At 57.0% G+C, this 27400-nt stretch overlaps 1 protein-coding gene across 2 annotated transcripts; it reads right to left on the bottom strand.

The window, feature by feature from the left end:
• Positions 1-1799: 1799 nt before the first annotated feature.
• Positions 1800-26044, bottom strand: LOC123350203 (transmembrane protein 87A-like). 2 transcript variants are annotated; one of them, XM_044988651.1, is made up of 20 exons: positions 25879-26044; positions 22445-22511; positions 18905-18993; positions 17484-17603; positions 17101-17157; positions 14703-14915; positions 14038-14143; positions 13114-13178; positions 11972-12155; positions 11625-11724; positions 11007-11100; positions 10376-10447; positions 8723-8831; positions 8217-8275; positions 7588-7691; positions 6008-6087; positions 4585-4646; positions 3965-4017; positions 3167-3197; positions 1800-1962 (listed from the first exon to the last, which is right to left on the bottom strand). In XM_044988651.1, exons 1-20 carry the CDS (start codon positions 26008-26010, stop codon positions 1921-1923), a joined length of 1839 nt encoding a protein of 612 aa, XP_044844586.1. In that variant the 5' UTR covers positions 26011-26044; the 3' UTR covers positions 1800-1920. The 2 variants fall into 2 exon arrangements, with proteins under 2 accessions (XP_044844586.1, XP_044844587.1); XM_044988652.1 differs by lacking the exon at positions 10376-10447 and adding an exon at positions 9730-9798 and having other exon boundaries at positions 25879-26042.
• Between the last annotated feature and the right edge of the window lie 1356 nt (positions 26045-27400).

Raw genomic sequence — 27400 nt, 5'->3', positions numbered from 1 at the left:
GTGTGGGTGGGTTATAGGAGAGGATGCTCCAGGCCATCAGTGTCAATTTTTAAAGGCTCACAGAGGAGTCACCCCATCCCGATAGCCTGGGGAGGGACCTGGCTCCAACACTCCCGCCATTTGCTGGGCAAAGCCAGACTGGGGCAGTGCCTGTGGGAGAGATCAGGGAGTCGCACCTGCAAGAGGGGGCTGCTCAACGGTCTGGCAGGCCCCTGGCTGGCTGCCACGCATGGGCCGCCCTCAGTTCTGCGAGGGCCCCCTAGGGGCACAGGGACGGGGCAGGTTTGGCTGGGCTCCAGGGCCGAGCTGCGTAGTGTAGTTAATATCCTGCTGGCTCAGGCCTGAGGAGAGGGAGATGGGGGGCGGGGGTGTCTGTCCGCAAGATCAGACACGACCAATCACAGCCCCGCTCCTGCTGGCAGAGGGCGAAGCAGCAGGCGATCGATTTTCCAGCTCGCTGGCTCGTCAGCACGACAGTCACCAAACAGCTGCTTAGCCGGGCGAGAGAGGCAGGCAGCCCAGCGACGCCGGGGACCGGGTGGGCACTGCAGGCAGGGTCGCACGGGGGCTCCGGGTCCCTGGTTGTTACCCAGTCCGAGCCAGGTCCAGTTCACAGCCAGGCGCAGCCTGAAGCAAGCACCAGGCACGTGTTCGCCCTGGCAATGGGCATCGAGTAGTGACCCGTGTCAGTTTCAGAACTGGGGGCCCCGGCACGGATCAGGTGTCTCTCCCTCTCTGGCCGCAGGGGCGTCAGCGGATCTTGGATAGGTCTCTTGGCGCGACCGCTGTGCCGGCCGGGAGCGATGTTGGAGAAGAGGGCAGCGGCTCCGGGGCAGGCAAGCCCTGGCACTCCATCCGCCTCGGCGGGTGCCCAGTTGGCAGAGAAAACCCTGAGTGGCCCCCACTGGAGTCAAAGAGGCTCAGGGAGGACACGCTGTGCCAGACACTGCCCATGGCAGCAGCTGGGATGCCCGCTGATGCCAGGCCACGGTGCAGCCACCCAGAGAATCCCACGTTCAGAGTTACCGCCGAGCCGGATCCCAGCATGCATTGCGGTGTGGCGGTGTCCCCTCCCCAGCGCCCGGTGGTGGATGCACATGGCACGTGGGTTCTCTCAGGCTCTCTGGGCTGGAAAGAGGAAGCGTCCCGGTCTTGGCAGCAGAATGTGAAGGGTCTGGTGCTCCCAACCGATGCCAGCTCTGTCTGTGCAGGAGCAACGCTGGAGGAGAGGGGCAGGTGCGGGGCAAACCTCGCCTGCAGCCCCAGAAGAGCCAGACTTCTCCCTACCCCATTCCTGCCCCCGTCACTGCCAGCCACCCATCACTGCCATCTGCACCCAGCGTGCCTCCCACCTTCCCTTACACACCCAGCCCCCACACAAAGCTCCCGGCCTGCCTTCCCATAGAAAAGCACCCCATCCCACTTAGATCGACCCCCTAGCAGACACCCCCAGCCTTTAGACACCACCCCTGAAAGACAGGCACCCTCACAAGAACCCCATAACAGGTGCACCCAATACGTGTCTGCCTGTCACTCCCCACCCTGCCCACCCCGCCACTCCCCCCGACCGTTAGAAAACCACTTGCACGTGTCCAGCCAACGCCGCTCCCCAGCGGGACAGAGGCCCGGAGCGGCCGAAAGCAGTTTCCTTCCTAATCCAGTCCAAGAAAGAAGCTGATCCTGGTCGAGGTGCATTCTGGTCTTCCTCCCCAGACGGGGGCGCTCTCCTGGGGCCGCTAGCAGGGGAGAGCTCCCCAGTCCGTTAAAGCCCGAGAATTAGAAACTTAAAGGTAATAAAATAATATTTTAACCATATACAAATATATATATTAAAAGAAAAACCACCAGCAACTCTCCTTCCCCACGGGCCACGGAGGGAAGCTGGGCGTATCCTGCAGCGCGACTGGGCGGATTCCTTTCTCACTCCATCTTGGACATTTCAAATTTCGTGGTCACTATTTCCTGGAGCCGGAGAGAGAAAAGGGCCCTCGTCAGGTCCCCCGGGGAGGAGAAGAGTCACCCCCATGCCTAGGACGACTCCTTGCTGCTTCCAAGCTAAACGCTGACACCAAAGAGATCGCTGCGTGTCGGCCACCTCTGGGGTGGGGCGCGGCAGCTGATGAACGGGGACCGAGCTACACAACGGCAGAGGGCGAAGGAAAACCCTGCGCCCGACTAAAACGGGAAGGGGACACAGAGGCAGAACGGAGTCACCCAGAGAACCCAGAGCTAGGTAAGCTCCTGGCTCTTGTGAAGGGGTTGATGGGATCTTGGGTGCTCATGAGCAGTCAGTGCCTCTGTTTCCTAGCAGGTCAGAGACACAAGAGACCAGCGCCCCCTAGTGCTGCACTACAAGGGGAGAGCGCCCCCTACCCTGCTCCCTACAGCACAGCACCCCCTAGTGCTGCACTACAAGGGGAGAGCGCCCCCTACCCTGCTCCCTGCAGCACAGTGCCCCCTAGTGCTGCAGGAGGGGAGAGCGCCCCCTACCCAGCTCTCTGCAGCACAGCGCCCCCTAGTGCTGCACAAGGGGAGAGCGCCCCCCACCCTGCTCCCTACAGCACAGTGCCCCCTAGTGCTGCACTGCAAGGGGAGAGCGCCCCCTACCCTGCTCCCTACAGCACAGCACCCCCTAGTGCTGCACTACAAGGGGAGAGCGCCCCCTACCCTGCTCCCTACAGCACAGCGCCCCCTACCCTGCTCCCTACAGCACAGTGCCCCCTAGTGCTGCAGGAGGGGAGAGCGCCCCCTACCCAGCTCTCTGCAGCACAGCGCCCCCTAGTGCTGCACAAGGGGAGAGCGCCCCCCACCCTGCTCCCTACAGCACAGTGCCCCCTAGTGCAGCACTGTGAGGGGAGAGCGCCCCCTACCCTGCTCCCTGCAGCACAGTGCCCCCTAGTGCTGCACTGTGAGGGGAGAGCGCCCCCTATCCTGCTCTCTGCAGCACAGCGCCCCCTAGTGCAGCACTGAGAGGGGAGCGTACCCCCTACTGAGCCCCTCCCCCGCTCCCTACAGCACAGCGCCCCCTAGCGCTACACTGGCTCCGAGGGGAGGGGACTCACTGCCTTGCCCTCTGTATACACAGGTGCTCTTTGGGGCGGGCAAGCTAACAGGCGGGTTCAGGGAGGAGACTCTCGGGGGCTCTGACTAGGAAAAGCAGGGTTACCTCATCGGAGTCCAGCAGAGGGGGTAGCACCCTGCAAGGGGAAGAGAGGCAGGAAAGGTTAGTCCACGGGATTAATGCACGGACCAGCGCAGGGCCTCAGGGACCGACGGGGCTGCCCACCGCTGTTTAATAAAGGTCAAGCCCAGGGCGTGAAAGGGATCTTACCCCTTGGGGAGGGGGAGGAGAATCTGGACATTGTCCGAGAGGAAATTCAGCCAGGACGCTGGAGCCAAATATCCCAAATCCCACAGCACGGACCAGGGGATATTGCTGGAGAGGGTTTGGGGGGGGTCATTTCTCATCCAGGTATTTGCACCTCCTGCTCCACAGCGCCCCCTGGTGCCGTAAGGGGTCATTACAGACTCCAAGGGACAAGCGCCCCCTACGAGCCCTCCACCCTGCTCCACAGCGCCCCCTAGCGCCATGCTAGGGCAATGGGGTCAGCACCGACTCCCAGGGGAGAGTTCCCCATACTGAACCACCGCCTCACCCCCTGCAGCACAGCGCCCCCTTGTGCCGGACTGGGGTCAGTACAGCCTCAGAGGTGAGCAGCCCCTGCTGATACCATTTCTCCAGCACTGGGCATTTCCCTCGGTGGTCTCCCACCCAGGGTCCAGCTCCAAACGTGATCACCATGACAGCCAACAGGCCAGCGTGGCTATAAGAGCATGGCTAGCAATGGCCCTGCGTACAAACAGACCGTCCTCCTCCCAGCATCCCCCCACGGGGAAGCTCCCGAGGGTCGTGCGAGAAGATCGGACGGAAGGGCCAGACCTCAGGAATCGCACTCAAACCTACACGTCAGCCATAGACGAAGGGATGTTTTCCTCCACCCATTTCAAATCTTCATCCTGCAAAGAAGGAGGGGTGGGGGAAACAGCTAGTGAGTGCTGGAGTCCAGGGGAGCATCCCCCAGATTGGGCGCATCAGCCTGAAGTTTGCAATACCACAAAGAATCCACTGACCAGGAGAGCGCCCCCTAGAGCCTCTGGGTGGTGAGTGGCAGCACCCCACAGCACAGCACCCCCTTGCGCCACACAGGTGCACTGGGGTTAGCACTGACTCGAAGGGGAGAGCTCAGCCCTGGCCACTGAGAGTCACCGAGGACAATCCCTGCAGTGTCTTGAGTCTCCCACCCACACAGTGAGCGGGTCTGACCCTGCTTAGCTTCACAGCTCCAAGAGCAGCACAGCCTGCGGCGCTACAGCTGCAAACCCTGCCCCGGTGCGCGGAGGCTGGCGGAGGCTGTTCACGCTGACTCACCCGTCTGCAGCCATGAGCAATTTCGGCTGGGCTGTGAGGGGCCGAAAGGGCTCTGATCTGGGGGCAGGGGCGGCACCCGATTCAGAGCCTGACGCCCCTTTGGGGAGCAACGAGGCAGATCAGCCCCCGACCCTGCCCCCGACCCCATTCCTTACCACTCTGCTGCCTTTCAGGATCCCGTTGGCTTCATTCTTTGCACCCCTCATCTTCATCCCTTCTGCAAAACAGACATCCCCCCCCGCCCCAAACCAGCGGGTCAATGAGGGAGCAACTTGGAGCAGACCCCCACCCACCTCCCGCTGCAGTTGCCCAGAGTTCTCGCATTTCATTCATGGTCTAGTGGGCCAGCAGAGTCATTTCAGAGCCACGGCTGCTGCGCTGTTTGATCCCTCCCCTACTTGGGTGGCAACAGAGGATTTGGTTGGAAGCCACCACTGCCCATCAAACGGGGCTGACCCAACCCCACCGCTGCGCCGCAGGGATCGTGACACGCACTTAGCCTCACAACCCCTCCCCAGTGTTATCTCTACCTCACAGCAGGGGATGTGACTTTCCCAGGGTCACACAGCAGATCAGTGGCAGAGCCAGCCTCCCTTGTTCCAACCACTAGACCCCACTCCCCAACCAGCTCCAGGTGGAGAACCCAGGAGTCCTGACCCCCGGCCTCCCTTGTTCCAACCACTAGACCCCACTCCCCAACCAGCTCCAGGAGGAGAACCCAGGAGTCCTGCCTCCCTTGTTCCAACCACTAGACCTCCTGACCCCCGGCCTCCCTTGTTCCAACCACTAGACCCCACTCCCCAACCAGCTCCAGGTGGAGAACCCAGGAGTCCTGACCCCCGGCCTCCCTTGTTCCAACCACTAGACCCCACTCCCCAACCAGCTCCAGGAGGAGAACCCAGGAGTCCTGACCCCCGGCCTCCCTTGTTCCAACCACTAGACCCCACTCCCCAACCAGCTCCAGGTGGAGAACCCAGGAGTCCTGACCCCCGGCCTCCCTTGTTCCAACCACTAGACCCCACTCCCCAACCAGCTCCAGGAAGAGAACCCAGGAGTCCTGACTCCCAGTCCTGTCACCACTTCTCTGACCTTTATACAGCACTGCCTACCTCATGCTTACATAGCTGGATTACTGTCCGACATCCTTATCTTTGTGTACAGGGCAAAAATAACCTTGCCCCCTATATATTCCCCTATGCACATACATACACAGTGCAGAAGCTATGCAGGTAGCAGTGCCAGAAGTCCAACCCTGTGGCTGGATTATTTCCTGGTTGTGATAATTTAGAGCCCTGCTAAGTTAAGAGGAAATCAAGCTCATGCTTCAGGGAGCAGGGGTCAGGAAGGGCGTCGCTCCCCCTTTCCTGCACACCCCACGTTGGTATACCCCAATAACCAAATTGGTATTATTGGTGTATGAGCACAAGCCAGCCACACCACCGAGACAGCAGGGTGAAAGGGAAGGAGCAAAGGGAGTCACTTAAGTTCAGGCCAGTTTCTCCCTACCCTGCCCTAAGCAACGGACACCAGAGTCCAGGGTCGGGGGGTGGGAGGAGAATCCTGTTAGATCAGACTTACCAAAGGCCTCGTTCACCATATGTTCCTCTTCCTCGTCCTCTTCCTCGCTCCCTTCATCCACTAGCGGCACAAACGCGTATCTGCCGAGATAGCACAATGGTTCACAAATGCATAGATCCTGTAGCCAGGAGGACCGCTGCGATCATCCTCCTGGAGAACCAGCCGTGGCAGAATGAGATTCTTTTAAAAATAATTTTGAAGGTTATCAATGTACGTTTAAAAAAACTCCCCCCACCCCATTATTAGCTACAGTAGAACCTCAGACTTGTGAACACCAGAGTTACGAACTGACCGGTCAACCACACACCTCATTCGGAACCAGAAATATACAATCCACAGCAGCAGACAGACACACACACACGAAGCAAATACAGCACAGTGCTGTGTGAAACAAACTACTGCAAAAAGGGAAAGCAGCATTTTCCTTCTGCATAGTAAAGTTTCAAAGCTGTGTTAAAGTCAATATTCAGTTGTAAACTTCTGACAGAACCACCAGAACGTTTGGTTCACAGTTACGAACATTTCAGAGTTATGAACAACCTCCGTTCCCCCAGATGTCTAACTTTGAGGTTTGTGCAAAATTCTGGGTTTTAAGCATTTTTTTAATTTAAATTTTCACGGTTGTGGGAAATTACGGGGGAGCCGGGACAGACAATTATTTAACGACAGATGTGAAGATTAAAAAAGTGACTTTTTTGTAACTGTTAAAACACGAACTGTCAATATCCCACGTCAAACCGTGAGTAAATAGCTTGAAATCAAACGTTAATACGTTCTGAAGCAGCATTCGTCTTCCTTTGCCCAGCTGTATATTTCAGTTCTCAGATGGAAGCATTTTTCTCACCGGTTTGCGTATTTGCGGTGAAATCAAAGTTTACTGACATTTACCAATCAAAATCGAATCCTTACAGGACCGTGTGTAACGCAGGCCTCAGGACTTTCTTAAAATAACTCCTGTTTGATGCCAGCTGCAGGAATATTTTTTAAGGGGGCATCACCTGGGCCCATGGAGCAGGGCAGGGGATGCAGCCAGCGACTGGGTGGAGATGTGGCTCCATCTTAGCCACCAGATCTGGACTGGCTGCAGGAACGGCTGGGTGGGTTACGCAGGTTAGACCGAATGCTCACAATGGTCCTACGGGATAGTATGTGTGCGTGAGGGGAACCGAATAATGCCCCCCCTTAGTGCCACGCTGGGGTACTGGGGTCAGCAGTGGCTCAATGGGAAACAGGAACCATCTCCCCACTCCCCCATCCCAGCTCCCGTCTTGAAAGACCCTTCCCCCAACAACTGACCCCTCCCACCCCAGCTGCCCTTCCCTGGCAACAAGCACCCCCCCTGCTGCCGGGTACCATCCTTTCTAACCGAGGCTGGATCCGACGAGGCGGCTCATCCCTGGAAAAGGAGCCGAGCGCAGCTCCCAGCCAAGCCCCAGTCTAGATGCTTTCACTGCCCCCTCCGCCTGGGTGATCTGCACTGACGGTACAGGTGACACCTGGGTGGGATCCTTCCATTCCCAGTCCCGAGCACCTGGCAGAGCACAGCCCGGGAGGAGGAAGAAAAGGCGGGGTCCAGGCACCTTTGGTTGTTGGCCGAGGGCCTCCACAGGAACATGATCACCAGCAGGATGATGGAGAAGAGGAACCTCCAGAAGGCGTCGTCGATCCACAGCTCCCGCCAGTCCTGGGAAGGGGCAAGGGGGCAGCGGGAAAGGGAGTGAGCCGGGGGAGGCAGCACAGACATGGAAGCCCCCTCCTCCCCGGGTCATCCTGTCGCGCCCCTGACGTTCAGCCACGCAGCCTCCTGTTGGAGGCAGGAGAGTTATGGAGCAACGGGGAAACCGAGGCACAGGGCGGGAGTGCCTTGCCCAAGGGCACCCAGTGAATCAGTGGCAGAGCAGGGAATAGAACCCAGGAGTCCTGATTCCCAGCCCCATGCGGGACTCAGCATCCCAACAGTAGCTCCTGCAGAGGGGGTCGCAGCCAGCCAGACACCGGGGCCGGGTGGTTAGACGCTGCAGCGCGGATCTGCAGCCCCGTGCGGCCTCCACAGCCAGCCTAGGCCCAGTTCCTCCCCAAGGGACCCGGCCTCCTCCAGGCTCGGCTCTTGTTCACCGGGTTACTGTGCCGGCCTGACTGCCCGGGGCACCCACAAGCCATGCCAGGGCTGCCCTGGATCAGAGCCTGCCGGCAGCGCCTGGCTACTCACCGACTGGCACTTGGTGAGCCGGAAGGTCTTGGTGGTCCAGATGATGAAGATGACGGATGCTGGAGAGGAGACAGGCTGTTACCAGGGCGACGGCTGCCAGGCAGGTCCCCCCGACCCCTCGTTCAGCTTTACCATCGCTACTGGGGGTGGGGGCATTCACTCCCCACGGGATGGGGTGGGCAGAGCCCTCCAGGTGCAGCCCCCACCGTCCCCACCAGCATGGGGGGCAGAAGCTCCTCCCCGGGGCACCCCCAACTCCCCGTGGGCACCGGGGGTCAGCCACAGCCCCCCCCAACGGGCACTGGCACCAGCTATCTGAACCCTTGGATTCAGCGAGTCACGGCCCCCACTCCCTGGGGAGGGCACAAGGGCCAATCACCCCCGCCCGGGCACAGACTGATCCGGGGATCCCGGTGGCCTCAGAGCCCTGCCCCGCGGGGTCCTGCGCGCCGGGAGAGGGGGCCCAGCTCTCAGCGCACTCCCCCCCCCCAGCGCCCCCGGCTCACCGATCACGGCGAAGATGAGGGTGTTGATGAAGTGGCGGTACAGGGACAGCTTCACCGTGTTGCGCCGGAGCTTCAAGAGCTTCATGGTCTGTACCAGGCTGATGAGGATGTGCGGCCCGTTAAGGGAAAAAACAGGGTACGCCAGGGGGATGGGGGGGGGGTGGAGCGCGGCTGCACCTCCTCGAACTCGCTACAGCCCACGGGACCCTCCCCCGCCCATTCTATGGTGTCTGACCTGGGCCCATCCCCCAGGCATGCCCCATAAACCAATGGGGACTGCTGCAAAGCATTCTGGGACACCTCAGATGGGGCTGGGAGGGGGTCAGGAGAGAATTACCTGTCTCAAGCACTTGGTAGCATACAACACACGTCCCCTCCCCCGCCCCACTCCCCAAGGGCCAGGAAATGGTTAATAAGCATCCTCTGCCTCCTGCAGCCCCTAAGAGGCCTAAGGGGGGGTGAGGGTCATGACCTCCATTTTAGAGACAGGGAAACTGAGGCACAGACAGGCTGCCCCCAATACTACACAGCAAACCCTAGGAATACGACCCAGGAGTTCTGACCACTTCCCCCCCACTGCACAGCTGGGGATAGAACCCAGGAGTCCTGCCTTGCAGCCCCCTCCTGCTCCAACCACCATAGCCCAGTCCCACCCAGAGCTGGGAATAGAACCCAGGAGTCCTGGCCCCTTGCTCTAACCACTGGACGTCATACTCCTCCCAGAGCTGGGAATAGAACCCATGAGTCTTGACATCCAGCCCTCACCTGACCGCTCTAACCACTAGACCCCCCCTTCCCCTTCTAGAATGGGGAACGGAACCCAGGAGGCCTGACACCCAGCCCCCACTGCCCAATCAGTCCTCAACCTCCCACTGGACGGAGCAGTCGCCCGCGGACCCCGGCGGTGCCGGGGACCCGGACAGAGGAGGATCTTAGCAGGCTAGCGAGCGCGAGGGGAGGGGAGCCGTGTGGCCGAGCTCGGGCAGACCCACGGAGGCCCAGGATATCCACCAGCAGAGGGCAGAGTCAAGCATAGCCAAAGGGATGGCAGCCAGCAGCACCAGGTCATCCTGAGCCTGAAGAGGGGAAGAAGAGAAGCAGAGAGGTGAGCGGGGGGAGGGCAGGAGGCCAAGGAGGGGGTGCAGGGGGACAGCACAGATGGCTACAGTCCAACCCGCGTTCGTACAGCGGGGGGGGGGGGGGAAGGCTTCTTTGTGATGGGGTCAGCAGGGCGCGGTTAGTTTGGGATCAAGGAGGGATCCTCCCCTCCCCGGCCAACCACTCCTCTATGGAACAGCCGGTTAGAGGACAGGATTCCCCACCTACAAATGCCAATCAGAACACTAGCCCCACCCCCTAGGACAATTCCCCCCCAGCTAGCCCCGCCCCTCCCGCCCACAGGGAGCCCCAGGGCAAACCTCCCCCTGCTAGGCCCTGCCCCCAAGGCAAGCCCCTCCCACTTTGGGGCAATCCCCACCTGGCCCCGCCCTGCCTCTCACAGGGAGCCCCAGGGTGACCCCCACAGGCTGTCCCTGGCAAGGCCAGGACCACGAGTGTCGGGACTGTCCCCTGGCTGCCTCCCCGCTCCCCCCAGGGAGCCGGCTGTGGGGTGGGGGCCGGGCGGCGGCCCCGGGGGCGCAGGGTAAAGGATATCCACCAGACGATGCAGGAATCGACAAAGGCCAGCAAGATGTTGCACACCAGGGTGACCGGGCTACCCTGGTCCTGGGCCGGGGGAGGGAAGAGCCAGATGCTGAGGGATCGTGGAGCAGGGCCAGCCAACCCACCCGCACCGGCCCAGGTCTCCCCCCAACTAAGCCCCGCCCTCTCCCCAGTTTATCCCCGCCCCCAGCATCCACCCCTCCCTGCGGGGTACAATGGTGCCCCTCTCCCCCCCCCTCCCCCGCTGCAGTTCCACCAGCCAGCCCCTACCCACACGCCTCCCCGCTCGACACCCCCAGGGCCGGGGGCGAATCCCTCTGGGGGCTGGACCCCAAGAAGGTTCCTCTCCTGCGCATGGGGCTGCCAGGAGAGAGAGCCCTGCCCAGCAGACAGCCGTCCCCAGCAGGGCAGTGCCCCGAGGATGCCCCCTGCCCCTCTGCTGCATCCCTCCTGCTCCCGCCGCCCCCAGAAACAACTGCCACCATAGCCCCGTTCAGAGGCCTCATCTCCCACCCGCCGCGGGGCGGCCGGTGGCTCCAATGAAGCGCCCCCATCGCTGTCACTGGGGCCGTGACTCCAGGCCGCCCATGGCTGGTGGCGCCCCCCCAAGGTCCCCACTTACCGATTTCACCCGCAGGACGCCCTCAATGATGGAGAAGAGCAGGTACATCAGCCCCACGCCCACCACTCGGTTCAGCAGGGCGCCCAGCCGCGGCCTGCAGAGAAGCACAGACAGCAGGGTCAGGGTTACCCACGGGGCAGGCAGGCCAGGGGAGAAAGGAGAGGCCTCTTCCATGAGATGAGCTGCCCTCCTCCAGCTTCCCCCCTTCCTCAGCTTCACGCAACCCCCCGCCCCCCAAACGCCTGGAACGGTCGCCCCGTCCTCCACACACATGGGCTGACCCATCTCCAACCAGGGCCCCCGCCCCTCCAATTGGAGTCTGTGCTGACCGCAGCCCCCGATGGTGAGGCACAGAGCTGCTCCCCACAACCCATACGTTACGCGCGCTACCCTTCCTGCAGGGAGGGGAAGGTGAGCTCTCAGGCTTCAGGGCGTAAACTGGTCATTGGCAGGGGTCAGGAAGGAATTTAACTGCTTGTTCCTAGAAGCAGCATTACGCAGGGATCATCCCACCAGGGTTCATGGGCTAATCTGCCACGCATCACTCTTAAGTCTGTTCCACTGGTATCGTCTCACGCCCTCTCCCTGGGCCCCCTCGCCCCAGCCCCAGGTACTCACTTGACAATGCCGTAACCCAGGCTGGCGATGATGACCAGCACGCGGGCCAGCATGCGCTTCACGGCGCACAGCACTTCGGCGAAGATCACGGCCCCTTGGACTGGAACGGGAGAGAAAAGCAACGTCACCACGGGGCGGGGAACGGGAAGGTTAGGGCACAAACCATCACCTCACCTCTCCCTGCCGTGCACAGATGCCCCCTGGCCAGCCCTGCCAGGGACAGACCTGGGACAATCTGGGCTCGCTGGGGTCAGTGCCGAGAGGGAAGGGCGCCCCCTACTGAGTCACCCCCAGGCCTTCCACCCAAGTCCCAGCGGGGGAGCTGCGCCGGGGGCCCACGCACTTACCAGACACCCCCTGGCTCTGGATGCTCTGGAACTCGGCGTAGAAGACGGCCTTCTCCAGCATGCCCAGCAGGATGACCCCCCCGATCCAGAACTGGATGCGCAGGATGTCCCGCCAGTAGCAGGCCAGCAGCCCCAGCCACAGCACCCCGTAGAACACGTATACGATGCACATGGCCATGTAGAACTGCGGGGCGGGAGAGCGGCACAGCTGACGGGCCTGATCGCAGAGTTCCGGCCCTGGGCTGGAGGGGGTCTGGCGGGCTCCTGGCTCCCCGCCATCCCCGCCAAACGCTGCCCTGTGGCCTTGAGATCAGCCCTGATCTGAGGGGCCGGTGCCCCCTAGTGCTGCACTGGGGCCTGCAATGGCTGTGAGGGGAGAGCGCCCCCTATTGGAACGGCCACTTACAGCACAGCGCCCCCTAGCATCACGCTGGGGCAACAGGGGAAGTGAGGACTGCAAAAGGAAAGCACCCCCTACTGGGCCTCCCAGCCCCTGCAGGTCAGCGCCCCCTAGTGCCAGAACGGGGCATGGGGGTCAGTCCTGAGAGCGCCCCCTACTGAGTCGCCCATTTTGCGGCACAAACCCCCCTCCAGTGCCATGATGTAGCACTGACAGGAGAGCTCCCCCTTCTGAGCACCCCACCCCACTCCACAGCACCACCCAACACCATGCTGGGCTCAGAACCGGCCCAAAGATGCTACCCCCTATGTCCCTTCCTGCCGCAGTGGGATATGCGCCCCCCCAGCGGTCTCCCTTCCCGGTACCAACCTGACCAAACCCTGCTTAGCTTGCAAGACCAGCCAGCACCCCAGCTCATGGTGCTAAAGGAGAACACGCTCCGTGGAATGCAGTGGGGTCAGGCAGAGCTGGGTGGTTACCCACAATGCACAGCACCGCTGGAGAGAGGGGTTGGCAAACACGCTCACCAGGAGGCCACAAAACGGCCAGCAGCGAGACCCGGCAGCAGCCCCAGGAAAGCAGCTGCTGATCGCCACTTCAACCCCCCGGCATTCATGGGGAGGGGGTGTTAGCACAGCCATGGAGACCCCCAGGCCGTGCTCCCCAACCCGTGCCAGCCCTGGGGGTCGGGCCCCTCCCCTGAGCCTTGACCCCGGGCCAGGAGCCGCTCCTGCTCACTCACCGCCATGAGGGGCCACTCGGAGGCGGAGATGTACTGGTAGTGAGGGTGCTTCATCCGGACGTCAACTGGGGAGGGAGACAACGGAGCTGGGCGCCGAGAAGCAGGCAGAGGCCAGGGGCCCACCCGCCGCAACAGCTGTTCTCCAACCGTGTTCGCCGCCCCCCTCTCCACCAGATGCTCCCCCATTCTCTGCCCCCTTCCTTCCGCAGGGATCCGTCCCCTTCTCCTCAACCCCTCTCCCTGCTCAGCTCCCCCACCCCCGCTCTCCCTCGGACAACCTCCCACCAACCCCCCCAATCCCACCCTGCCCCACACTCCTCCTCCCCCCACTCACGCTGAGATGGCTGCCCCCCCCCATTGCTCCCCTGGCAACACCCCCCTCCCAACCCCATGGGACAGCTGCCACCCACCCACTTCACTGGGACAGCCACCCCACCCGCTACACCCTCTCCATCTGGGACAGCTCGCCCCCTCCCCCCCCCCACACACACCCTCACCCCCCCAGGACATCCACCCACCCCTCCCCTGCCCTTCCTCCGTGCCCCCTTCCCCTGGCCTCTCTACCCCCACCCTCACTCCCCCTGACACTCACCCCTCCGACCCACACACCCCCCTACTTGCCCTGCAGCAGTTACACATCTCCAGCCCACACCCTGTTCGCCTGGGACAGCCACCCTGCCCCACCACTCCCCTGAGGAAAGCCCCCTCCCCCGCACACACCCCCACTTCCCTTGTGGCAGCTCCCTAGCCTGTTCCCCGGGACAGCTCCCCCTCTCTCACAGCTCCCTCAGGGAGAATCACCCCTTCCCCCACACAGCTGTCCTGTTCAAGGGGCACTAAGACCCCTGCTTCCCCAGTGATTCGAACCCAGGCTGTGGGAGCGGAGGGGGGAGGCTGCAGCCACCTGGCTCGGGCTGCGCTTACTTGTGAGCTCCCAGTTCGAGGCAGCTTTTGGGTCCTTGCTCTGCCCCTCAATCTTCAGGATGAACATGTAGGGCCCATCCTCCCAGGTCTCGGCTAAGGCATACAGCTGCAAACAGACACGCCCAAGTGACCCACAGGAGGCACCCTGCCCCCACAGGGGCAAACCTTCCACCCTCCCCCGACCCCCACGCTGGCAGAGCAGCAGACACAATCAGGCGTTCTCAGTCCCTGGGACGGGGCACTCGTTAACCCACCCAGCAACAGCAAGAGGGGGGGAGAGGACCTAGGGTGTGGGCTGAGCAGTGCGGAGGGAGGAGCCCTAGTTGCAACCTGGGGAGAACATCTAAACTGCAGACTACCCTCTGTTGATTTCTGTGGTGGAGGCAAAACCCGAGGGGTGGGTGGACAAACCCGGGATGGCAAATACAACTTTGGATCAGCCAATGACATACTCGAGCAGTGCTGATTCTACCCAGTAGGGGGCAGCAGAGTGTACTGAGGAAGCCTAGCCAGGGCATTATTTGCCAGGCTGCACGGCGGGGACAGAGAAGATCTACCCGAGCCTGGATCCATCCAGTCCTACAGACACAAGGAGCTCCTTGAAAGCAACCCTACCCATGGCGACAAGCACCCCATGGGATCTGCCAGCCGTCGCGGTCACCCACCTCTGATTTGCCCTGCCTCCCTGCTTTTAATTTCTTGGCTCCGTCAGTCTCTCCTGGGCCCAGTTTCTTTCCCTGGGTCTCGCTCGGCTTCCCTGCCGCTTCTGGATTTTTGCCAGGCGGACTGGCCAATTCAACAGCAGACGACTTCGGCTTCCCTGCAGCATCCTTGGGCTGCGCACCCGCGGTCCTGCGCCGCTGGACCCCGGTCGCCTGCTGCAGAGTGCAGAAATTGAGAGGCAAGAATGTATGTCTTTTAGAAGATTCTATGGACAGAAAACATGGTGGGGGGGGGGGGCGGTTATGCTCTTTTCAGGGCATCTCTCTGATGGATAAAGGCCACCAAAAGTGCTTTTATTCTGCTGCAGACATTTCTTCTATATTAGCAATCCAGGTCTTCTCTAACTCAATTTTTTCTCTTGGGAGACTAAGGACAACTGGAGATCAGTAGGGTTAGGACCCTCAGCTGAGAAAGAAAGCAGGTTTATTCGGACTGTTTCAAGTGTGGTTTCACATTTAAACTCAAACAGATCGAACAACGGGGAGAGCAAGCCTTTGTGAAATACACCATTCATAGCCAGGAGAGCTCCCAGTCCAGCTCTCCGGGACTTCCAAGGAGACATCTAGCGTAGTTAAGGCATAACGGCTATTTTTAGGGTAGACACACACTATTATTATTTAAATTGAAGACACGCTCCAAGCCCTTTTACCCCTCATAAAGAAGCAAGAAAAGGCATGAAGTGTGCTGGCTGGAAAACAGATGGTCCGTCCTGTGAAAAATAAACACATCAGAAAATAATTCATCCCAAATTGGGGCGAAAAGCCAAATTTTCTAATTTTTTGCCAAACAAAATTCTGGAAATAAAATGTTTTGGGTCAATCAAAATGTTTGTTTCAATAAACTCAAAACATTTTGATAAAAACCCTTTTATACATAAAATAAAGGACGTTCCTAAACCTAAACGTTTTGATCTTTCATTCTGAAACAGAAAATTTTAGAAAAATATCAATATCCCAATTTTTTCCTCCCGAGAGGAAACGTCAAAATCTGTAAGATTTTTGCCAAAAATTCCAATTTAATCAAAATGGCATTTTCCAACAGAAAACTCTCTTGATGGACATTTTCTGATTGGTTCTAGGTTCAAATCCCAGCTGACTTTTTTTTACTTGGCTGGACACCGTTAAGAGAGTAAAATCAGAACCACCTTTCTAGCCACTGTACAGGACTTGTTTCAAAGCAGCTTCTTGCAACTAAAAAATACAGACAGAATGGATGGTGCAGTTATTATTCAGTTATAGGTAGTGGGCAAAGGAATTTCTCTCTCTCTGCATCACATCCCGCTTGTAATAAGAGTCACAAAATATTGTTCTGTTGCAAACAAGAAATAAATATCGGCTCACGCATTTAGGATGGCGAGTGAGGAAGAATCGCTGCCCAGTTGAAATTGCAAGGGGGAAGGACAGGGAGGCAGATGGAACTGCCAGGGGTAGCATTCAGCTGGGGTACCAGGGCTAGCACACTGATGCTTGGGGAAAATGCTATTGGACCTACAATCAGTCAAGACCTCTTATCACAGACTATCAGGGTTGGAAGGGACCTCAGGAGGTATCTAGTCCAACCCCCTGCTCAAAGCAGGACCAATCCCCAGACAGATTTTTGCCTCAGCTCCCTAAATGGCCTCAAGGACTGAACTCACAACCCTGGGTTTAGCAGGCCAATGCTCAAACCACTGAGCTATCCCTCCCCTTACCTGAAGGATTGTCCCTCTAGGGACACGGTGCTGTGCTGGGGTCAGCACAGATTCAGAGGGCTCTCTATCGAGCCCCCCACCAATAGCACTGCACCCCTTATCGCCAGCACTGACTGCGGGGAAAGTGCCTTCTACCAAGTCACCCATCCTGCTCCCTGGCGCTGCTCTGGAGTCACCACCCAATAAGGAATCAAACCCCGGTTCCCAAAGCACCCTGGGTTTCCCATCCAAGCCTCAACCAGGGCCGATCCTGTTTAGCTTGTAAGACCTGTCAGGAGCCCAGCAGCGCAGCTGCAGGACAGAACCAATTACAGACGCACGGTCACACTCAGGGCATAACCTACTACTCAACCCCAGAGCCAGGGGAGCGCAGCCAGGCCCTAGATCAGAGCAAAGGGTTGAGCCATGAAAGGGGGGGGTGATGATCAGAGCTCTTACCCCAGGGCCAGGGAAGGAGGGGACGTCCCCTACATCAGAGGGCCAGGCAACACCACGCAGAAAGCCCAGAGAGCGCCTGTGCTCTCCCCCCCGCCCAAGCCCCAGGGGGACGCAGCAGGAGCACCCCCCTCTTAGCCAGCTGGCCTCGATGATCGGCCTGAAGCCAGGGCTGTGGGGGAAAAGGGGGGAGCCCGACACTTGGGGTTACCCACCTGCAAGTCCGTGAGGCGATCCAGCCGGGTGGGCAGCTCGAAACTCTCTACATTCAGCTACGGGAGGCGGGAGGAAAGAGTCACCTAGAGCAGCTGGCGCCCCAGGGAACCCCACAGACAACGGGGACCCCAGCCCCCTTCCAATGGCCCAAGAGCCCCCAGCTCCCTCCTGTTTCAAGCAGCAGAATTAGAGACCACCCACCCCCAATCAGCCCACCCTTGCATCCTCCCCCCACCAGGGCACCCGCAAAGACGCCAAGACCCCCCCCCCCGCCTGCCCCTCCCTCCCCCAGTCATCAGACCCACCCCTGTTCCCAAGAGCTATGTTCTGAGCTCCACTCTCTTCCTGGGGTTCCCAGCCCTCGGCCCCAGAGGGAACTCACCTCGAGGGGGGCCGTGTCGCTGCAGTTGAAGGGTTTATACGAGTGCAGGATGTACTGGCCAGAGCTCTTCGGCTCCAGCTCGGTCTTGTAATTTGCCAGGTAAGTCTCTGCTCTCTTCTCCTGCAGGGGTGGGAAGAGACTAGGACCGAGGCCCAAAGATCTCCCTGCCCAGGGAACACCGATCGCATGGTTGCTCCCAACAGCCCATCACCTGCTTGGCAGGCTCCGGCCAACACCCTAGATGGGGGGCAGACTCCTCTCTGACTCCCCCCACCCCCACCCCAGGGATAGCCAGGACGTCGTGGATCAATGAGAGCCCAGCAGGGAGGGGTCATACTCCCCGCAGATGAGGCGGAGGAAAGAGATCAACCCCCTATCTTCAGGTCCCCCCAAAACTTAGTCTACATGTGGACACTAGGGAAAATTACTGTGAATTAACCCAGATTAGTTAAACCAGATTAATATAAGAACAGCCATACTGGGTCGGACCAAGGGTCCACCTAGCCCAGTAATCTGTCTTTCGACAGTGGCCAGTGCCAGGCGCCCCAGAGGGAATGACCAGAACAGGGAATCATCAAATGATCCATCCCGCGTCACCCAGTCCCAGCTTCTGGCAAACAGAGGCTGGGGACACCATCCCAGTCCATCGCTGGCTAATAGCCATTGATGGATCTATCCTCCAGGAACTTATCTAGATCTTTTTTGAACCCTGTTACAGTCTTGGCCTTCACAACATCCTCTGGCGAGGAGTTCCACAGGTTGACTGTGCACTGTGTGAAGAAATAATTCCTATTTATTTAAACCTGCTGCCTATTCATTTCATTGACTGACCCCTAGTTTTTGTGTCATGAGAAGGAGGAAACAACACTTCCTTATTTACCTTCTCCACACCAGTCATGATTTTATAGACCTCAATCATACCCCCCCTTAGTCTCATAACGGTCTCAAAGCGATTTACACACAATTAAATGATGCCTCACAACCCCAGCTCCCACCATCCCCTGCAAGGTCAGCATCATCCTTGTTTCACAGAGGGAGAAACTGAGGCACGGAGAGGGAAAAGAATTTGCCCGGGCTTATAGGGAGTCACTGGTACAGCTGGAAACAGAAGCCAGGAATCCTGACCCCACCCCATGCCCCCAGTCTCACGCACTAACACACCGGACTCTGAGCCAGGAATAGAACCAAGGAGTCCTGGCTCCCAGCCCCCTGCTCTAACCACTGGACCGTGCTCCCTCTGGGAGTGTATGTGTCAAAGGCCTCTATGCTCAGAGCTCTCCCTCCAACCAGCCTGCTCTGAATACCTCCTCCATCCAGTTGTCCCCATTTCCTCTGCCTTTCCCAGGCCTCCTCTTCTCTCCACACCTCCCAGCCCTTCCCCGCAATCAGAGCCCAGGCCGCAAGGACACGGAGGTGCTTACGTCCATGTAGACTTCGTTGTGACAATGGGAGCTCCGCAGGTACCAAGTCACGTTCAGGGTCACCCCCGGGAAGCACTTCTTCGACAGCACTGCAAAGCAGAGGCACCATCAGCACCCAGCCAACGGGCACCCGAGAGCCCAGCAACGGAGCCGGAGTCACGACCGGCAAGGGGCAAGGCAGGCCGTTTGCATCCTCAGCAGGAAAAGCTGGGACGACATCATCCCTGGCAAAAGTATGGAGACAGAACGCAGACCCCTTCCCCCACCACCAGAGCCTGTGGTGGTCTGATGGGGGTGGGAGAGAGAGACTAGACAAGATTAGATGGATGAGGCAGTATCATTACCCCCATTTTACAGATGGCAAAACTGAGGCAGGGGCGGGACTTGACCTGTTCACCCAGTAGGCCAGCAGCTGAGCCAGGAACAGAAACCAGCTCTCCCAAGTCTCAGTCCAGAGCTCTAGCCACATGGTGGCTTTTTTGGAGAGAGAATGATTTGCTTGGGTCCCATCAGCAGAGGCTGAATCTTCGGGACTCTGCAGGCCCAGGGACCTTGCTTAATTTGAACAGCCAACTCAGGACTAGGCAGTTTTCCTTTGGGTTTCTCTCGCTTCTTCTCCAACATACAGGCACTAAGCAAAACCAAGCTGCATTCGGCTGCCCGAGAACGTCAACCCCCAACATGTTGCTGTCACGGTCCCACGTCAGCAAAGTACCTGAGCACACGCCTAACTTGAAAGTACATAAGCTGGTACTGCTGCTATCTGGGGCTTAAAGCCCCAGCTACCGGATTCACGTGATAGGTGAGAATCAAGACAAACTGGAAAATGGGACGATCCCCTCCCCCCGAGAGTCTAATACTAGAAATCAAAACACGAGGTGTGTTTTCATTCATTATTTTTTGAACTCTCATGCTCTGCCAGCCAATCTCATAACGTTGGGGGACCCAACTTGCGTTTTTTGAACCCCTGCGCTCAGCAATGCAGCAAGAGGGTCTCATTAGCTTCAGCAGAAGGGATTCCAGGCTCAAAGCTTAGGTACCCTGCTAACTCAGGGCCTATGTTTCATATTCTTTTGCAATAAAACATTGCTTTAAAAAAAAAAAGGACATATTTTGTGATGCTTTGGAATATTTTCACTGGGTCCTTAGAACAAGATGATATATATATATATATATATATATTATGCAACTGTCAATGTGTGACCATCACAAACCTCTGGGTTTGTTTGAAATGTAAACTCTCTCTCTCCCTGGAGGGCTGTGTCTAGCACGGTAGCTGCTTAAATGACAAATAAAAAAGTAGTGTTTTGATATGATCCAAAGGGCTTTTCAAAATAACATGGTATGTTTAGATGCCCCAGGTCAGTGGGTTACAGAGAACATAAGAACGGCCCTACTGGGTCAGACCAAAGGTCCATCTAGCCCAGTATCCTGTCTGTGACGGTGGCCAGTGCCAGGTGCCCCAGAGGGAATGATCAGAACAGGGAATCATCAAGTGATCCATCCCCTGTCACCCATTCCCAGCTTCTGGCACAGGCTAGGGACACCTTCCTTGCCCTCCCTGGCTAGTAGCCATTGATCGACCTTTTCTCCATGAACTTATCTAGTTCTTTTTTGAACCCTATTAAGGTCTTGGCCTTCACAACATCCTCTGGCAAAAGAATTCCACAGGTTGACTGTGTATTGTGTGAAGAAATACTTCCTTGTTTGTTTTAAACCTGCTGCCTATTAATTTCATTTGGTGACCCCTAGTTCTTGTATTATGAGAAGTAGTAAACAACACTTCCTTATCTACTTTCTCTACACCAGTCATGATTTTATAGATTTCATTCATATCCCCCCTGAGCCACCTCTTTTCCAAGCTGAAAAGTCCCAGTCTTATTAATCTCTCCTCATACAAAAGCCGTTCTACACCCTTAATCGTTTTCGTTGCCCTTTTCTGAACCTTTTCCAATAGATCTCTTTTGAGATAAGGCGACCACATCTACACGCAGTATTCAAGATGTGGGCGTACCCTGGATTTATATAGAGGCAACATGATATTTTCTGTCCTATTATCTATCCCTTTCTTGATGATTCTCAGCATTCTGTTCGCTTTTTTGACTGCCGCTGCACACTGAGTGGATGTTTTCAGAGAACTCTCCACAATGACTCCAAGGTCTCCTTCTCGAGTGGTAACATAAAATGATGGGGTCTAAATTAGCTCTGTATAGTTGGGATGATGTTTTCCAGTGTCCATTACTTTGCATTTATCAACATTGAATTTCATCTGACATTTGGTTGCCCAGTCACCCAGTTGTGAGAGATCCTTTTTAGCTCTTCGCAGTCTGCCTGGGACTTAACTAACTTTAGTAATTTTTTATCATCTGCAAATGTTGCCACCTCACTGTTTACCCCTTTTTCCAGATCATGTATGAATATGTTGACTAGGACTGGTCCCAGAACAGACCCTTGGGGGACACCACTATTTACCTCTCTCCATTCTGAAAACTGACCATTTATTCCTACCCTTTATTTCCTATCTTTTAACCAGTTACCAACCCATAAGAGAACCTTCCCTCTTACCCCGTGGCAGCTTACTCTGCGTAAGAGCCTTTGGTGAGGGATCTCGTCAAAGGCTTTCTGAAAATCTAAGTACACTATATCCCCTGGATCCCCCTTGGTCCACATGTTTGTTGACCCTCTCAAAGAATTCTAATAGATTGGTGAGGCGTGATTTCCCTTTACTAAAACCATGTTGACTCTTCCTCAACAAATTACGTTCATCTATGTCTGACAATATTGTTCTTTATTATAATTTCAATCAGTTTGCCCGGTACTGAAGTCAGTCTTACTGGCTGTAATTGCCAGGATCACCTCTGGAGCCCATTTTAAAAATTGGCATCACATTAGCTATCCTCCAGTCATCTGGTACAGAAGCTGATTTAAACAATAGGTTACAGATGACAGTTAGTAGTTTTGTAATTTCACATTTGAGTTCCTTCAGAACTTGGGTGAATACCACTTGGTCCTGGTGACTTATGGCTGTTTAATTTATCAATTTGTTCCAAAACCTCCTCTAATGATACCTCAATCTGGGACAGTTCCTCAGATCTGTCACCTAAAAAGAATGGCTCAGGTTTGTGAATCTCCCTCACATCCTCAGCCACAAAGACAATCCTTTCAATTTATTGGCGAGCTCTGTTTCTCTAGATTTAGTATTTCCCTCTCAGGAAAGCTGCGATCAAAGCTTTCAAATCTGGGTGCCTAAAACTCGGCCCCTTAAACTCCATATTTAGGCTCCTAATTAAGGGCCGATCATGCAAAGACTGAGGCACATACTTATCAGTTTGTTGGAAGATCTTCTTTGAAACAGTTTCCCGTTGGAAAATGCCAATGTTTTTCAAGGAACCGTATCAACTGAGACGAAGCTTTGTGCAAAACATTGGGAAAATGTTTTGAAAACGGCCAAACATACCTCAAATGCTGTTTGGACTCTGAAAAGCCCATCCCCGTATAGCGTAAAGAGCCCAACGTTTCAACACATCTGAAGCTACTCACCCTGGAGAGAGATCGAGGAGCCGTTGAACATCGTCTTGGAGAACACAAACAGGTTCTTGGTGCTGTTCTGAAAAGGCAGGGGTGGGGAAGATTTGTTTTGGTCACAAGGTAAGAAAACACACAGGGAGGGGGTTTTTGATCCCCCAAACAAACCGACGCAAGGACTCCGGAAATATGCACTAGTGAATCATCATAACCGAGCCACTCGGGCCAAACTGCTTTGCATATAGCCTGGAGTGGAAAAAGTTTTGCACGGCTGCTGCTGGAGAAGGGCAGAAGGGTTAAGAAACAGCAGAGTTTTCTCCCCCTGGCTTGTCCTCAGAAGACCCAACAAGAAAGGGCTACGTTAGGCAGCATGATCCAGGGGTTAGAGCACTGGTTTGGTACTAAGGAGACCTGCGTCCCATTCCCAGCTCTTGCACTTCCGTTTGGGATAAACTCTCTTACTAGAGATCTGTACAGCACCTAGCACTACAGAGGGGCTTGGCTGGCACCTCTAATAAAAGGAAAGAGTACCAGCAGCTTCTGAGCAGTGGGGCAGGGAGGAACTCAGAGGGCTCAAAGGACCGAGGTCACAAGTTCAAATCCAGCCTGCTGCTAATGAGTAAAAACAAATGGGATTGGACTGTTTGAGGGAGGAGGATGGTAGAATGTCCCTTGGGAGACGGCCCACAGGGACCAGGCGTGATTAGCGAAAGCAACAAGCTCAGACACCAAAATGTGTTATTGGCTGGCGATCAAGTAACCCACGCAGGCCAAATTCCTGGCTCACTCCCACAGGCCCGGGCAGGGCTGGTGGAAGGTCTCAAGTAGGAAGTTGATCACATGGGCTGACAAGCTCCCACAATTTTTAACAGCATGAACGTGGTTCCGACAAGGGGAAGTAGGCTGGGGAAAACCAGTCAAGCGTGAGCACACCTGGCCACTCTCAGTGGAGGATCTCCAAGGACTTTATGAACTAAAATTGAGTCTCAACCTTCCTCCCCCCGACCCCCCAAAAGCAGGTGCACCCAAATCCACAGACAGGGCAGCAAAAAGACGTGTTACACCCAGACACAGCGGAGAACCCAGGAGTCCTGACTCCCTGTTCCTCTGCTTGAACAACTATGACCTCACTCTGGCCCAGAACTCAGCAGAGGACCCACTGCCCACCCCCAAACCACACTCCCATCCAGGGCTGGGAACAGGATACGGGCACCGGGCCCTAAACACCACACACACTCGGTCTCAGCTAGGTCCTTATTTCTGAAGTTCCGATGACGCTGCCATGTATAACGAGATGTCCCCACTGTGCTAAGATCATCCCATTGTCCCCGATACCTAGAGACTGTACCAGACTTTGAGGGCTTTCAGCGGTGCACTGATCCAATCAAGAGATCTTATTAATGAACTTATCGCTCATAGGGCAACAAGCAAGTAACGACTTCGTGCCCAGATGAACATTAAGTTTTCAGGGTACATATTGACCGAGATACATTCTATTCAGTTCTTCAATTATTCAGAAGAACACTGATGTTCGCCCGTCAACACAAATCCACCACCCTCTTTATAAGGTACGTTCAGCAGCTCTCCAGAGGAAATAACCCGTGAATTTGCTATTACAGCCAGATTGCTCCAGAGGGACAGAAGCAAGGAATACTTTGAATGGGGGATATTAACACACCGTTATTTCCTACCCTTTTCCATCCAAGGAATTCAAAGCCACTTACAGGTGTCAGGGAATTAAGCATCACAATCAACAGCGGAAGGAAAGTTGTTTTTTTTCCCCATCCCTTTCCCCCATTTTCCAGATAGGGAAACTGAGGCAGAGAGTGACTCGTCAGTGGCAGAGCCAGGAATACTACCCAGATTTCCCAGCTCCCCGGCCTTAATAGGGACACAAAAGAAATGAGACACCCTGAGATTCTTTATGTTATATAAAGAAGGAAATATTATTTTCCTGTGTGTATTTTATACTAGGAATCCAGACAGCTGTGGGATTGAGGCACTAGACTGGGATCCAGGGGATCTGTGTTCAGCTCCCAGTTTTGCACCGGATTTACTTTACAGAAGTCATTCTCTGGGCATCAGATCCCAAATGGCAATTTAGGGACCCAAATCCATCCTTTGTCTCTTTTGTCTATTTAGATTGGATGTTCTTCAGGACAGAGACTCTCTCGCAGTCTGCACTAGGCTTGGCACAATGGGGCCCGGATCTTGGCAGGAGATTCCAGCCACTGCCATGGTACAATTATTGTTAAATAATAATCAGGTCTTGTCTGACGCGGGAGACTTCACAGCGACTGGACAAGCAGTGGCGTTATGACATTGCAAGCCACTGAGAGCTGCAGCAAGTCAAAGAGGGAGGGACTTGTAAAGCAGACTGCTTAAAACTTTAGGGCGTTTGAACACCCCTTTAATTATAAAGCTGCCACACATGCTGGAGAAAGAACATCTCTGTGAAAAGATTCTCACGCACACTGTTAAAAGGCCAGATCTCACGGTACACACGCTCCGATCCAAGGATTGAGCCCACGCTAAGGAAATTTCCCACCCCTGCCAGCGCTGGAAGCCCTAGAACAACCAAGGCTCGCACACCAAGCGGCAGCAGGCACAGGGCTCCTGTCTACACCCGGGCTCCCAAAATTGCAGCAGTGGGATATTTTGATCCTCTTTCCCCAGAGGCGGCTGCAGGTGGGGCGAGGAAGCCCACCGCCCTTCCTGATGTTCCCCAGGAACAGAACAGACCTAACGGCTCATCTGTTATGAAGAACAAGGCAAACAAGAAACAGGTGGGACGGCCCAAGTCCTGCCTGGGACACCAGCCCTGCCCCTAGTATGGAAGAGCACAGAGGCTCAGAGCAGGGCGCCCCCGCCCCCACTCTATAGGGGCCAGGCGCCCCCACTCTAGAGGGGCCCCAAGATGGGCACCTCCTCCTCTGTTCACCCAGACAGACCAACCCCTATATCCCACCTCTACAGGGACCCAGGGCAGGGCACCCCCACCCCCATTCTATAGGGGCAGGGCGCCCCCACCCCCACTCTATAGGGACACAGGGTGCCCCCACCCCATTCTATAGGGGCAGGGCGCCCCCACCCCCACTCTATAGGGACCCAAGGCAGGGCACCCCCATTCTATAGGGGCCCAAGGCAGGGCACCCCCACCCCCATTCTATAGGGGCCTGGCGTCCCCACCCCTTCTATAGGGGCCCAGGGCAGGGCACCCCCATTCTATAGGGGCCCAGGGCGCCCCCTCTTGCGTGCTCCCCTATACATAGGGGTCGGTCCCTCCCCTCTATAGGGGCCCAGAAGAATCTGACCCCCGATCTGTTGGGGGGGGGGGGATGGCCCCGAGGCGGGGCCGCTAACGGGGGGGAGGGGGAGCGAGCCCCCCCGCTGGGGGAGGAGCCTCTGTCGCGACAGGCCCCGCCCCTATCGCGCCGCCGCCGACTCACGCTGCGGGGGGTGACGGTCCAGCGCCCCGGCTCGGACCCCGCCCCGCCGGCCGCCGCGGGCCCGAGCGCCAGGAGCAGCAGGAGGGAGAGAGGCCGCGTCCCCCCACCGCCCCGCCGCGCGGCCGCCGCCATCCTCTTCCGGGCCCCGCACCACGTGACCGGCAGGCAGGGGCCGGGGGAAAGTGCCAGCCCCGGGGAGGGGCGAAACACCCTCCCCCGCCAATCCGGGAAGCAGGGACCGGGGGGAAAGTGCCAACCCGGGGGAGGGGCGAAACACCCCCCCGCCAATCCGGGAAGCAGGGACCGGGGAGAAAGTGCCAACCCGGGGGAGGGGCGAAACACGCCCCCCCCCTTGCTAATCAGGGAAGCAGGGACCGTGGGGGGAGTGCCAACCCGGCAGAGGGGCGAAAAAATAATTCCTCCCCTTTGTGATAATAGGGGCTGGGAGGGTGAGGACCCGCCCCAAAGAAGGGTGAAGAATTAGCTCCTCCCAATCCAGGGGCCAGGGACTAGAGTCCCACTTTGGAGCCACCCCTGACTGCCACAGGGGAGCGCCCCCTACTGAGCCACCTCACCATATTGCCAATAACCTGGTCCCTACAGCCACTGCCCCCAGGCCCGGGCTGGGCACCCGGGGGGGAAGCTTGTTTCCTGCTCTGCTGTGAAAACTACAAATGAAGCTGGCTGCACTAAATGGAAACGTGCCAGGTCTCTCCCCTCTCCCCCCCTGCAGGCTGCATGATGACCTGTATTAACCACTCCAAAGCAGCATCTGCTACCTAAGCCTTTGCTAATTTCACCTCTTGGGCCTTAGGCAACGAGGTCTAGTGGACAAAGCATGGTACTGAGACTCAGCTGGCCTGGGCTGGGCTCCAGGTGATGGTGGACAAGTCGCTTCCCAGGCCTCTGCCTCAGTTTCCCCAGCTGTACAATGATAATGATACTGGTGCCCTCCTTTGCAAAGTGCTTTGAGATCTGGTGTCTAAGAGCATAATAAATCATCATTAGACAATCCTCAGGAGGGCCTGGTTCTCCAATACCTTGCACCTAACACCGTTCGGGTCTGGGTAGCGTTTCCCACTCACTCTCCGTGGTGTCAATGACCGTGCGGGGCCTGAGGTGACGGAAACTCAACCTCACTGTGTAGCTAGGAGGAACAGGATGCAGGACCGCAGAAAGCCCTGTCCAGGAGCAAATGGGTCACTTGTGCTGCCGGAAAAGGCCCTGAAGCCAGATCTCCAGCTGGAGTAAATCGGCTTCGGTCTATTGGCGTCGATGAGCCAAATTCCCAGAGGTGGAAATTAACCTAACTGTACTGGAGTCAATGGGGCCAGATTCCCCTGCGGGTGTAAACCACTGATAGCAATTTACACCATTTGGCGCCCAGCCCATTGCAACCACCTCTCCTCGCCCATCCTCGCATGTTTTCAGAGGCTGAATCAACCCTTCCTGGAAGGGGTGTGCTGGGACCCTGTAGGCTCACATTCCAGGCAGCTGATTCAGAGCAGGGAGCTTCCCTCCC

The sequence above is a fragment of the Mauremys mutica genome, chromosome 15 (genome assembly GCF_020497125.1).
Source record: "Mauremys mutica isolate MM-2020 ecotype Southern chromosome 15, ASM2049712v1, whole genome shotgun sequence".
In the NCBI taxonomy this organism is placed as follows: Eukaryota; Metazoa; Chordata; order Testudines; family Geoemydidae; genus Mauremys; species Mauremys mutica.
Note: the sequence above shows the minus strand (reverse complement) of the source record. Positions and strands in the feature narration are given on the sequence as shown.

What these genes read in the sequence shown, in the direction of transcription:
- LOC123350203 (XM_044988651.1), bottom strand. Translation starts at nt 26,010, where the DNA reads ATGGCGGCGGCCGCGCGGCGGGGCGGTGGGGGGACGCGGCCTCTCTCC. An exon ending in ATCGCCTCACGGACTTGCAG is followed by an intron (nt 14,916 to 17,100) that starts GTGGGTAACCCC and finishes TGCACTCTGCAG; the next exon opens with CAGGCGACCGGGGTCCAGCG. An exon ending in CCCTCGGCCAACAACCAAAG is followed by an intron (nt 6,088 to 7,587) that starts GTGCCTGGACCC and finishes CTATCTCGGCAG; the next exon opens with ATACGCGTTTGTGCCGCTAG.